This window comes from Myodes glareolus, chromosome 1, assembly GCF_982192425.1.
Source record: "Myodes glareolus chromosome 1, mMyoGla1.1, whole genome shotgun sequence".
In the NCBI taxonomy this organism is placed as follows: domain Eukaryota; kingdom Metazoa; phylum Chordata; class Mammalia; order Rodentia; family Cricetidae; genus Myodes; species Myodes glareolus.
Window position 1 is genome coordinate 71,548,098 of NC_142026.1, and position 12,911 is coordinate 71,561,008.

General features: G+C 47.3%; 1 protein-coding gene across 1 annotated transcript; it reads right to left on the reverse strand.

Annotated features, from left to right (window-relative positions):
- Positions 1–607: 607 nt before the first annotated feature.
- On the reverse strand, positions 608–6,004 carry LOC125395518 (zinc finger and SCAN domain-containing protein 5B-like). The gene is made up of 4 exons (XM_087896144.1): positions 5,593–6,004; positions 5,054–5,242; positions 1,750–1,891; positions 608–1,293 (listed from the first exon to the last, which is right to left on the reverse strand). The coding sequence occupies exons 1-4, from the start codon at positions 5,950–5,952 to the stop codon at positions 608–610; spliced, it is 1,377 nt and encodes a 458-aa protein (XP_087752270.1). The 5' UTR covers positions 5,953–6,004.
- Positions 6,005–12,911: the final 6,907 nt, after the last annotated feature.

A 12,911-nucleotide genomic window follows, 5' to 3' on the forward strand; every position in this document is an offset into this window, starting at 1 on the left:
CAGGCTGGCCTGGAACTCCTGAGATCCACCTGAGTGCTGGGACTAACGTCATGCACCGCCACATCTGGTTCTGAGACTCAATTTTCATTGAAATATTAAGGAAAATAATGGTAATGGGGAAATATACACAGTTTACTATAAAATTGTCTTTTGCCAAGTAATTTATTGGAAAAGTCCACATTTTACAGTGTTATCAGGGGACAAAGGTCACTCCCGTTTTGCTGTTCAATATTGACAATATTGACAATACATTATCAACCAGTAACAATGCGCGTATAAAAGCCTGCGAAGGAACAGCATCTCAACACTCTGGGCAGAGAGGTATGGGTGGAGTCACAAGGTCGTGGTCAATCTGGGTTACATACGTAAGTGGGGTCTCTTTAGTTTCAAGCTAGCCTGGTCTACATAGAGAGTTCCAGGACAGGCAGAGATACATAGCGAGATCCTGTCTCAAACAAATATCAGTGGGGGGCCATAGTGAAATCCATTTGTCCTCAGACCTTCAGGAGATGAGACAATCCTAAATGCTTCCATGGAACAGGAAGCGTGGAACAAGGGTAAGCTAGCTACAGTCTCTCTAGGAAAAGACTTCAATCCCGACATAGAATTACAGGGGCACCGCTCTCGAATGGATTTTCACGTGTCGCATCAGCGTCCCCTTCTGTCGAAAAGCGGCGTTGCACTCTAGACACTTGTAGGGTCTTGAGTCGCTGTGGATGCCGACGTGGACGTTGAGGTTGCCCTTGTGGTTGAAGCGTTTTCCACAGCTCTCACACAGGTACGGCATCTCCTTCGTGTGGGTCCTGATGTGACCCAGCAGGGAGGACTCGTGGGTAAACGCCTTGCTGCAGATGCTACACCGGTGAGGCTTTTCGCCTGTGTGGATGCGCTGGTGAACCCGGAGGTCTGAGGACTGCAGAAACCCCTTTTCGCACGAGCGGCACCGAAAGGGTCTCTCCCCTGTGTGGGTCCTGTGGTGGATAATAAACTGAGACCTGTAAAGAAAACTCTTGTTGCATTGACTGCACCCAAACCGAGCCGGGCCAGCGAGATGAACCACCGACTCTTCAGGCCGTGGGGTAGCGACCGCTAACTGTCCATCTTCTGTATTGCCCACACAGGAGGCCTTTCCCTGCGGAGTGGGCAAGCTGTCTGCACTGGAGCTACTAAGCCTCTGAAGACCCGTATTCACAGCTGTATCCCTTTTTGCTAGAATACGGGTGGCCCATGTAGCAGCATCCACGTTTGTGTCTTCCTGAAGCATCCCTGAGGCAGCTTTTACCTGGAGAGAATCTAATGGGAGGGATTCCACATACAACATTTAAAACTTGAGAGCCCACCTCAAAAATGTATTGCATTTATTTGCTTGATTACAGAGGGAGGTGCCACCCTTAGAACACAGAGGGCAGAGGGTAACTTCTGGTGAGTTACCTGACAGAGGGTGAGTTCTCTGTCAGCATGAAGGCCCTGGGGATTGAACATAGGGCTTAGTGGTAGGTGCCTTTCCCCACGAAGACACACAACACTTACGAAAGACCACCCTGACCATACCAGACTAGACAGACCTGAATTCTGGTGTTGGCTGGGAACAGCCCATTAACATCCCAGGTCTGAGAGCTCAGCCTGTAACACTCTCTGGAAAACTGGTGACAAAGAAGGTGGGGAGGGGGTGGCCAATTTCCTCCCACGGGGATGGGGATGCTGGACAAGGGGTAGTAAGTCCCCAGTAAATTCCCACCCCATACTCACCAGGACCCTGTGTCGGCTGAGAGTCCTGAGGTAAAAACAGGACATCCCAGTCCTGTACCAAGTCACTGCCCTGGTTCAGCTCAGGTCTCAGGTAGTTTGTCTCTCTGCTCCCGGGAACCGTCTCCAGAAAATCTTCCTCTTCCTTGGCAGGAGACAATGAAGAACAATTATGGGGTGTATCGCTCAGTGGAGAGCTGGAGCACAGAAATCTGCCTCTACGGGGCTGGAGAGATGGCTCAGTGGGCTCTTCCAAAAGTCCCGGGTTCAATTCCCAGCACCTACATGGCAACTCACAACTGTCTGCAACTCCAGTTCCCGCAGAACCCGACACCCTCACACAGACAAACATGCAAGCAAAATACCAATGCACACAAAATAAATCTTTTTAAAAAAGAAAGAAAGAACAAAAGAAGGAAAAAGAAAACTGTTTCTACTTGATCTGGGCCACTAAATGTTTCCCAGAGTTGAGGGAATGTTCACACTTCTATGGTCTACCCCAGTACCCCACATAAACGAATATTCTTCTCTTAATATTTGTAAGTCTGTTAATAATGTCAAGCCACCACACCTCCAAACTCTTATTGGTTGCTATTTTCTCTTCCCTGCCTTTGACTCTACATGCAAAATGTCTCTCAACCCGGATATTATTAAGATGGGGGGCTAATGAAGCTAGATGAGGAATGGCTCAGAGGACCTGGGTTCGAGTCTCAGCACCCACAAGGAAGCTCTCAACCATCTGTAACTCCAGTTCTTGTAGGGGAAGGGTCTGGTGGCTTCTTTCTCCCACAGGCACCAAGCACACATGTGGTGTGCAGATATACATGCACGCAAAATAGCCACACATATAAATATAGGATAACCTTAAACCAATTGGCAATTGAAGGATGATTTCTGATGGGGGAGGGGTCTCCTCTGATGCACAGTGTGCATTTTGACAGTGGCTGGACACTGTTACAACTCTCAGCAGCTGGGTGTGGCCTTGCACACCTTTGATCCCAGCCCTCAGAAGGCAGAGGCAGGTGAGTCTCTGAGTTCAAGACCAGCATAGTAAGCTCCAGGACAGCTGGGATTATGTCAAGAGACTGTTCATAAAATGGGAAAAAAATTCTAGACACTATGTAGGTTAACAGATCTAAAACGAGCTCAGAGGGTGTAGTAGACCTCACCGGCAATTTCAGCGGCTGGAGGATAAAGGCAGGTAGGTCACGAGCTCAAGACCAACCTGCCCTACGTGACTAGAAGGGCAGCCTGAGTTACAGGGCACCCTGCTTCAAACAAAACAAAACCTAGAGGGTCCCAAGCCGTCACCCCAGGGGCCAAACCACTCCTTGGGATTTTCAAGGGCCTGGGAATCAACATTAGATCATCAGACTGGACAGCAAGCGCCTTAACCACTGAACCATCTCTCCAGGGTTCCTGTACTCTTTAAGCCATGATTTATGTGTCTGTGTGAGTACATGCCATTTATGTGTTTGTGCCCAAGGAAACAAGATGGTGTTAGAGTCCCCTGGTTCAAGACAGTGCTGGGACTCAAACACTGGTCCTCGGAGGAGCAGCAAGTGCTCCTAACAGCTGAACCCTCTCTCTAGTCCCCTCTCCATGATCTTCATGACGTTTTAGTGGGAGACAGATGGACTAGCACGTCTGCTTTCTCCCGTGTCCACACATGTGGGTCTGTACCCAACCCTCACCAAATCTCCCATCTCTCCCCAGGGATGGTGCCATGCGCTCACCTGGCTGATGCATGACTCAGTCCCGGACAGGTTCTGTGACCCTGGACTAGCCTCGTCACCGCTGAGACTATCATCCGACAACACCACCACGTTGTCACCCCAGTCATCCGCCTTGACTTTGGCCATTTCCAAACCGGAACCACATTGGAAGGACGTCTGTCCTTGGGAGATTACAGACTGTGGGGGATGGGAACAGGTGAGAGACCCCAGGTAAGATTCTAGAGGTGGCTCTCACAACTCCATTTCTGTCTTGACTTAGCATTCCAACTGGAATTACCAGCAAATTTATCTTCCTTAATACCGCATATCCTCGGTGCGTACAAGCAGTTCTACCTGAATCCTTGTCAGTCTGCACGCTAGCCCATGCCTCACATGGTGTTATGTGGATGAGCTGGTCCCCAAGCAGAGAGAGACAATGAGAGATACAGAGACAGAGACAGGAGAGAGAGAGGGGGACTCTTTTTCTACATCTAAACTACCTGGCCTGCAGTTCTATAACTCAGGAAGCTGCAGTGAGAAGATGATGCCAAGGTTCAGGACAGCCTGGGCTACAGTGTGAAACCCCGCCCCCAAACAAACAAAAAAATATGCTTCCCCTATCCCTACCCACACCTTCTGACTGGCTTCAGGTACAGGGCACACACTGTGTTTGCAGTTTGATGTTGATGCTGGCTTCACAAATTTTCTATTGTCAGGCAGGGTGTCACTCTGTTGGCCTAGACGGCCTTGAACTCAGAGATACTGCCTCCTCGGAGCCAAGATTAAAAGCTTGCCCACCCCACCGATCCTTTCTCTACACTTTCCTTGTGTGTGTGTGTGTGTGTGTTTTAATTCGAGACAGGGTTTCTCTGTGTAGCCCTGTTCTGGAAGTAGCTCTTGTAGACCAGGTTGGCCTCGAACTCAGAGATCCACCTGCCTCCGCCTCCGAGTGTTGGGATTAAAGGTGTGCGCCACCACCGCCAGGCCTATCTATTTTATATTCCCACCAGTTTCTTCTTTCCCTTTTCTCCCACCTCCTCCCCCACCTCTTTCCCACTCCCCTTGTCTCTATTCATAAAAGGGCAGACCTCCCATGGATAGCGACAAAACACGGCATATCAAGTTGTAGGAAGACTAAGCACCTCCCCTTGTATTAAGGATAGGCAAGGCAACCCAGTATGAGGTGTAGGGTCCCAAAAGCCAGTAAGAGTCAGAGACAGACTCTGTCCCCACTGTTAGGAGTCCCACAAGAAACCAAACTACAGAACTATCACACATACACAAAGGGCCTAGGTCAGTCCCATGCAGCCTACAGCCAACACGAGGCTTCGATGTAATGTTGCCTAGCGATATTCTGCTATACTCATAGGTCGACACCTATCCCCATTGTCAGGGAGGCTCTCTCCACACTCTCAATGCTAAGCTTTAATGCAGGCGGGCAGGCAGGTCTCCATTCTGCATAACAATGTCTAAGCATGGGATGCGCAACTACAGCTGGTGTGTCCCACCCTAGCCTTTAACAGATCTCCCACAAACTCCGGCCTTCTAGTGCCTTCTCCCAAACCGCCCCAGAGATTGTGTCACACATTTGCCTGACTGGTGGACGGCTCTTCAGTCTCCGGCAGATTCTGCAATTCTGGGCCTCTGTCGGGGGGCTCCTGGCTCTCTGATAGGTGCTCCGGGGACCATCTCACATCACTCCATCCATTCTTCACGGCTGCAGCATTTTTAGCATAGGGATGCCGAAGGAGGTACACCTGTCCTTGGGAGTGGATTATAGACTGGGGAGGAGGGATGGGAGGAAGGGAACAGGATGAGACCCTGGGTCAGAGCCTGGCTATCCCTCTCACAGGACCATTCCTGGGCTGACTTAGCAATCCAACTTGATTTATTTGCAATTCTGTCTTCCTGGACATGGATTGACCCTCAGGGTCATACTCAGCTACACAGTGAATTGCGGATCAGTTTGGGCAAGTCCACCAAAGTCCCCAAACATTGCCACTTAACTCTTAGGAAGCAAAACTCTCCTCTTAAGGGCCACTGACGAAGGGCAAGAGCCTCAGTGGGCTCTGCATTCAGGTCATAGCAGCCCCCACGGCTGTCCTTCCCCTGAGCCTGAACTTGTGCTTACCCAGTGGCGCGGTTTCCCGCCGCTCCTCAGTAGTTTCTCCAGTTCTTTGCAGCTCTTCACTCGGCTCTCCCTCACTAAGGCCTGCAGCTCTGGCCGCACAGAGATCATAAACTGCTCCAGCACCAGCCGGTCCAGGATCTCCTCCTTGCTGTTCAGGTCCGGCCTCAACCACAGCGAGCATAGCTGGGAGATCTGCTTCAGATCCTGGATGGGGTCAGACCTCTCTGAGGGACTAAAACTTCTGAATTTTCGGTGCCAAACCTCGGGGTTGTAGTCTTGTTTTTCGGCGCTTGTTTCCTGGGATACTAATGATGATGTCTGTTCTGATTGGAGGCTGTCTGGCGGGATGCTTGCAGCCATGTCTTTGATTCCTGTCTAAACCTACTCCTTCAGTCACGGCGAATAAGCTCAGTGTTGGTCCGGAAGCCTGGTAGGGAAGAAGGAACCAGATCAGTCTGACTCTGCTGCCTCCTAAATCCCCAAACACACTGGGCCTGTTCAGTAAAGTAGACATTAATCCATTTTACAGACCTGCGAGATGGCTCAGGGGGTAGGGGGTAAAGGTGTCTCCAGCCAAGCCCAATGACCTGAGCTAAATCCCCTGGACCTATATAGTGGAAGGGGAGTACCAACTCTGACCAACTGTCTTCTGGCCTCCACCCCATCCCAAGACTTTTTTTTGTGTATTGGTGTTTCGTCTCCATGTATATCTATCTGTGCAAGGGTGTCGGGTACCCTGGAACTGGAATTACAGACAGTTGTGAGCTGCCACATGGATGCTGGGAATTGAGCCCAGGTCCTCTGGAAGACCTCTGGAAGCCAGTGCTCTTAAAGCTACAGAGAAACCCTGTCTTGAAAAAACAAAAGCAAACAAGACCAAGACAGGGTTTCTCTGAGGTTTGGAACCTGTCCTGGAACTAATCTGTAGACCAGGCTGGCCTCGAACTCAAAGAGATCAGCCTGCCTCTGCCTCCCGAGTGCTGGGATTAAAGCCGTGCGCCACCACCATCCGGCTGAGATTCACTCTTAAAATCAAAGAGCAAATGGGGCAGTGGTGGCATACACCTTTAATCCCAGTTTGAGGCCAGCCTGGTCTGCAGAGCGAGTCCTAGGACAGCCAGGGCCACAGAGAAACCCGGCCTCAAACAGCACACAACAAAACAAACAAAGGACAAAAACATCTGAGTGGTAGCTGCATAGCCTGGAAACTGAGACCGGCATGTTCTGTGTAGACCAGGCTGGCCTGGAATTCAGGGATCCGCATACCTGACTGTCCAGAGCTGGGATTAAAGTCATGTCACTACGCTTGACCAAAAGAAAAAGAAAATAACTTCTGTGTATGGATGTTTTATATGCGTGTTTGTCTGTGTACCACATTTTTGTCTAGTGCACAGGACCTTGGAGACCCTGGGAGTTGCAGGCAGCTGTGAGCCTCAACGTGAGTGCTAGAAACTAAATCCGCATTCTCTAGAAGAGAAAGGAGTGCTCTTAACTGCCAAGCTATCTCTACAGCACAAAAACGGCTTTTTGGGTTGTTTGGGTTTGTTTTTGTTTTCTGTTTGTTTGTTTTTTGATTGTTTTGAGACAGGTTGTCTCTCTGTAGCAGCTCTGGCTGTCCTGGAACTCGCTCTGTAGACCAGGCGGCCTCAAACTCAGAGATCTGCCCGCCTCTGCCTCCCGAGTGCTGGGATTAAAGGCATGCACCACCAATGCCTATTTTGGTTTTTTTTTTTTTTTCTCAAGACAGGGTTTCTCTGTGTAACAGTCTTGGCTGTCCTTCCAGACCAGGTTGTCCTTGAATGCACAGCGAATTGCCTGCCTTTGCCTCCCTGACTCCTGGGATTAAAGGCGTATGCCACCACCACCAGGTCCATAAAATGTTTCTTGAGACAGGGTCTCTCTGTGGAGCTCTGGCTGGCCTCAGACTCAGAGAGCTGCCTATCTCTGTGTGCCTAATGCCTGCCTTAATTCTTTATTTTAATAATTAAAATGATAAAATAAAGACACAGTTAATTGCAAGATGGGCATTATGGTGTATGTCTGTAATCCCGGCACTCTGGAGGCAGGGGTTAACATCTGTGACTTCTGGGCCAGCCTGGGCTACATAGGTCCCTGTCCAAGACAAAAGGAGATTACAAGGTTGGAGATGCTGCTCAGTTGGAGTTGCATTTTGGGTCACATCCCCAATACCTGCAAAATACAAACTTCACCACTGATTCCTCCCAAAATGGCGCTAAAAATCTACTATTTTTTAAATGTTTCTGGAATTGCAACTTTAACAGAGAACTATTTTCATCATTGACTAAAACTTGTTTCATAATGGTTTGGGGTGCTTCTTTTTTTTTTGTTTTGCTTTTGTTTTTCAAGACAGTTTTTGTTTCTCTGTAGCTTTGGAACCTGTCCTGGAACTAGCTCTTGTAGACCAGGCTGCCCTCGAACTCACAGAGATCCGCCTGCCTCTGCCTCCCGAGTTCTGGGATTAAAGGCGTGCGCCACCACTGCCTGGCTTTTTCTTTTTCATTTTGACACAGAGTAGGGCTGTGCAGCCCAGGCTGCCTTGAAAATTTGATTCTGCGAGTTGCCGCCTGAGAGCTGGTATTTCAGGTAAGCGTCCCCATAGCCCTCCCACAACGAATTATTGTGTTCTTTATCCCCATGACTTAGTATAATTGTGTTAATTAAGAATAACTGCCAGGCCGTGGTGGTGTATGCCTTAATTCCAGCATTCTTGAGGCAGTGTCAGGCAGATCTGTGAGTTCAAGGTTAGCCTGGTCCACAAAGCGAGTTCCAGGAATAGTCAGGGCTACACAAAGAAACCCTGTCTTGAAAAACAAAAAATCAAACAAACAAAAACCGAACAAACAAATAAAAAGGAATACTGTACCTGATTCCAGCTCCGAAAGCTGGGGTAGGAGAAACTAGACTAATCCAAAACTAGACCCCAAATTTAGATCTCAAAAGAAAAAAATAAATAAATAAAAATAATTTAAAAAAAACAAATTTAATTATGCAATCGCGTGACCTAGCAACAAGTGTATCGAGGGATATAAATGGGACCGAAGTGGAACCCGCCCTTGGAGTCCGCAACAGAATCCTGGTGATTTACCAGAAAGAAAGAAGTTCATCCAAGGACACAGTAGTTCTTAGGTAGGTTCCTGGGGGTTGCTCTTTGTTTGTTAAGAAAGCCTTACCCTGCTGCCCCATCTACCCGGGAGCTCGACACGCATCCTCTTGCCTCAGCCCCGAGTGCAGAGTTAAAGGTGCTTCGTGCCCAGCTAAACCATGAAAGAGCCTCCATTGCATATGCATCCAAACACACAGCCTCGCTCACCCACCTTTCTCCCTGGTTCACTTACCCTCGGTCTTGGCTTCGCACACGCAGCCTCGATTTTTGCAAGCTCTCTCTGCAAAACGCTCCGAAGCGCTAGCGTTGTCGCTTATATAAAGTACCACGGGACTGTCTTCCGGTTGTGAATCTGCCCAGTGATTACCTCGAGCCCCTAGACGCCATTTATGGCGTCATTTTCACGAGATTAAAAGAAGATTTAACCTGGGACTGCCACAGGGAGGGGATTAATTTGTTAAACTACCAGGGCGTGGTTCTAACGCCTTGTAGTTGGGGAGGATGAGACAGAAGGGTCATAAAGTCAAGACCTGACTTTATGCCTGGCCTCCTGAGTGAGTGTAAGGCCAGCTGAGGACATTCAGTGAGATGTCCTCTCAAACTTAAAAAAACGAATGAATAATCAAATCATTTTATCAGCCTCGGCTGGCAATGCAGTTCAGACGTCAGAGTGTTTGCCTTAGCATGGAGGAGACCGTGGATCTGTACCTAGTATTGTATAAAACCCGGGTGTGGTGACACACACCTGTAATCCCAAACAGGAGACTTAGAAGTTTAAGGTACTTTCACTATAGCCTGAACAACGACAAGAGACTCTTTCTTTCTTCCTTTCTTTCTTTCTTTCTTCCTTCCTTTCTTTCTTTCTTTCCTTCCTTCCTTCCTTCCTTCCTTCCTTCTTTCCTTCCTTTCTCCCTCCCTCCCTCCCTCCTTCCCTTCCTTTCTATTTTGGAGACAGGGTTTCTCTATCTCTTTGGAGCCTATCTGGGAATGTGCTCTCTATACCAGGCTGACCTCAAACTCACAGAGATACGCCTGCTTTTGCTCCTGAGTGTTGTGATTAAAAGCATGTGCCACTACCGCCCTGTCGAAATAGATATCTCTTTTAAAAATATCATTATATTACCAGGCGGTGGCAGCACACACCTTTAATCCCAGCACTCGGGAGGCAAAGCAGGTAGATCTCTGTGAGTTCGAGGCCAGCCTGGTCTACAAAGCGAGTTCCAAGACAGGACTGTTACATAGATAAATCCTGTCTTAAACACCCCCACCACCACCAGTTTTTTTTTATTACATTTTATTTCTTTATTTTGTGAGTACAACTGGGGTAAGGACGGGCACGCCAAACGCCCTTGTGGTCAGAAGACAACTACCAGGAGCCGGTTCTCTCCTTCCACCATATGGGTCCTGGGGATTCAACTCAGGTCATGGATTGCAGTAAGCTACCTTAATACTCTGAGCCAGTTCAAAGGCCCAGAAATAAATCTCTTTTTAAAAGGTTTATCTTTATTTCATGTGTATGAGGTTTTGTTTTGATTTGGTTTTGGATTTTTTCTTGTTTTGCGTTTTTTTGTTTGTTTGTTTGTTTTGTTTTGTTTTGTTTTTCCCAAATATCTGTAAGTAGAACTGAAGTTGCAGTTGGTTCTGAGATATCATGCATGTGCTGGGCAAACCCGGGTCCTCTGGAAGAGCAGTCAGCGCTCTTAACCTCTGGACCATTTCTTCAGTCCCAGAAATAAATATTTCTGAGGATGAATTTAAAAAAATAACATAATAGAGATCTGTTCTTTCTAGGATTTTTTAAGGGCACCTTAACAGAGCACTTGTGCACCTTACAGGTTTGGGAAACATTTGTTATATCTCATTTTGGGAAGGTATCTTATTGTCTAAGTCATTGACTCAATATTAAATAACAATGAAGTGTAGGCATAGTTATAGTTTTGGAAGCTGTATGGTGCTAGTCAAGGGATACCAAATAGTCTATGAGTCTTGACACATTTTTTTTAAATTTTAGCGTAAAGTTACTTGCTTAACATTTAAGGGCAATTTGAGTGGTGCAGATTTTAAAATGACACTGGCTTAAATATGTTAGAAGGGGTTGTGTAGTGGCATTTCATTTTTTTTCCGAGACAGGGTTTTTCTGTGGCTTTGGAGCCTGTCCTGGAACTAGATCTTGTAGACCAGGCTGGCCTCGAACTCACAGAGATCCGCCTGCTTCTGCCTCCCGAGTGATGGGATTAAAGGCGTGTGCCACCACCGCTCGGCTCTCAATTGTATTTTAATAAATATAGACTGCCTGAAGATCTGAGAGTAAAACAGTCCCACTGGTCAGCCTTATAGACCAGGTTATGGTAGCACACACCTTTAATCCCAGTAGCCACAATGACACGCACCTTTAATTCCGGAACCCACTAGCTGCCGTAGAAATCGAGTAGTACATGCCTTTAATCCCAGCCCTAAAGAGGAATATAAAATGGGGGAGACAGCTCTCAGACTCAGTCTCATTCTGAGATTCCTGGAGTCGGGATCAGGATCGCCATTTTCAGACTGAGGTCGAGGTAAGAGCCAGCGGCTGGCTGTTTTGCTTTTCAGATCTTCAGGTTGAACCCCAATTTCTGACCCTGAGTTTTTATTAATCGTGCTCCAGGGCTGGAGAGGTTGCTCAGTGGTCCAGAGCCCTGACTGCTCCTGCAGGGGCCCCTGGGAGCATCTGAATCCCTGCATCCACATAGTGGCTCACAGCACCCAGTCAGCAAAGCACCCATAAACATTTCTAAAACCTGCGAGAAGCCAGGCAGTGGTGGCGGTGCACGCCTTTAATCCCAGCATTTGAGAAGCAGAGGCAGGCGGATCTCTGAGTTCCAGGCCAGCCTAGTCTCTAGAGCAAGTTCCAGGATAGCCAGGGCTACACAGAGAAACCCTGTCTTAAAAAACCAAATAATAATAATAATAACATTACTATTATTATTATTATTATGTATTACAAACTTAGACCTTGATATTTTATTATTTTAAAATTTTTTTCGCTGACTGTTTCTCATGAGTTATGTAGTCCTGGCTAACTTCAAACTGAGATTTGCCTGCCTCTCTAGAGCTCGGATTAAAGGTGTTTGCCACCATTCTGGGATCTAAATGATCAGAGATGGCCTGGCTATGTAGTTGAACTAAAACTCGCTATTCAGTATGGCCTAGCCTCAAATCAGTAACAATCCTCCTGCCTCATCCTCCCAAGTGTTGAGATTAAGAGGCACCTAACAACCTGCTCAGCACATTTACATTTATTTGCTTGTTGTTCAGTTATAATTTGTGGGCTTCGAGGGGAGGTGCTAAGGGAGAAACTTTGTTCACAAGTTCAAGGCCAGCTTGACCTACATAGTGAATTCCAGGACAGGCAAAGTTATATATTGAGACCTTGAACTCCTTCTACTGACCCCCATTCCATAAAACAAAATAAACCAGAAATAATAAAATCCATTTTCAGAAAATTTTAAATATGCAATGCATGCCATGCTAATGTCTTAATTCTTCGCGTGCTGGTGGTGTACACCCCCAACCCAGTTTGTGCAGTGCTGGGGACTGAGCACGGCTTGAAGGCAGGTGCCATTCTGCTCGCCCTGAACCTGGGTTCTTACACTGGTGCTAGGGAACCTAACGCACTGTAAATGGGAAAGTAAGACAGTCAACGACAAAACCAAATTTCAGCAATATCTATTTACAAATCCAGCTGTACAGAAGAAAGAAAACTCCAATTTAAAGAGGTTAACTACTTCTAAGAAAACACAGGGAATAAATAATCCCAGAGCATCAAATAAAAAAGGGGAAGTACACACACACCATCACCACCACCAACAACAACAACAAAATAGCAGCAATCAACATTGTTCACTGATACCTCTCAACATCAGTGGTTTCAAGTACCCAACAGAAAGACATAGACTAACAGAATGGAATAAGAAGACAGGCTCCATCCTTCTGCTACACATAAGAAAAAAATTAATATCAAGGACAGACATCACTTCAGGGAAAAGGGGTTGGAAAAAACATTCCAAGCAAACGGATCTAAGAAGCAATAGCCAGGTGGTGACCAGCACTGGGGAGGCAAAGGCAGGAAGATCTCTGTTAGTTCAAGGTTAGCCTAGTCTAAAGAGTGAGTTCCAGGACAGGAAACCCTGTCTTGAGGGGAAAAAAAAAGCAAACT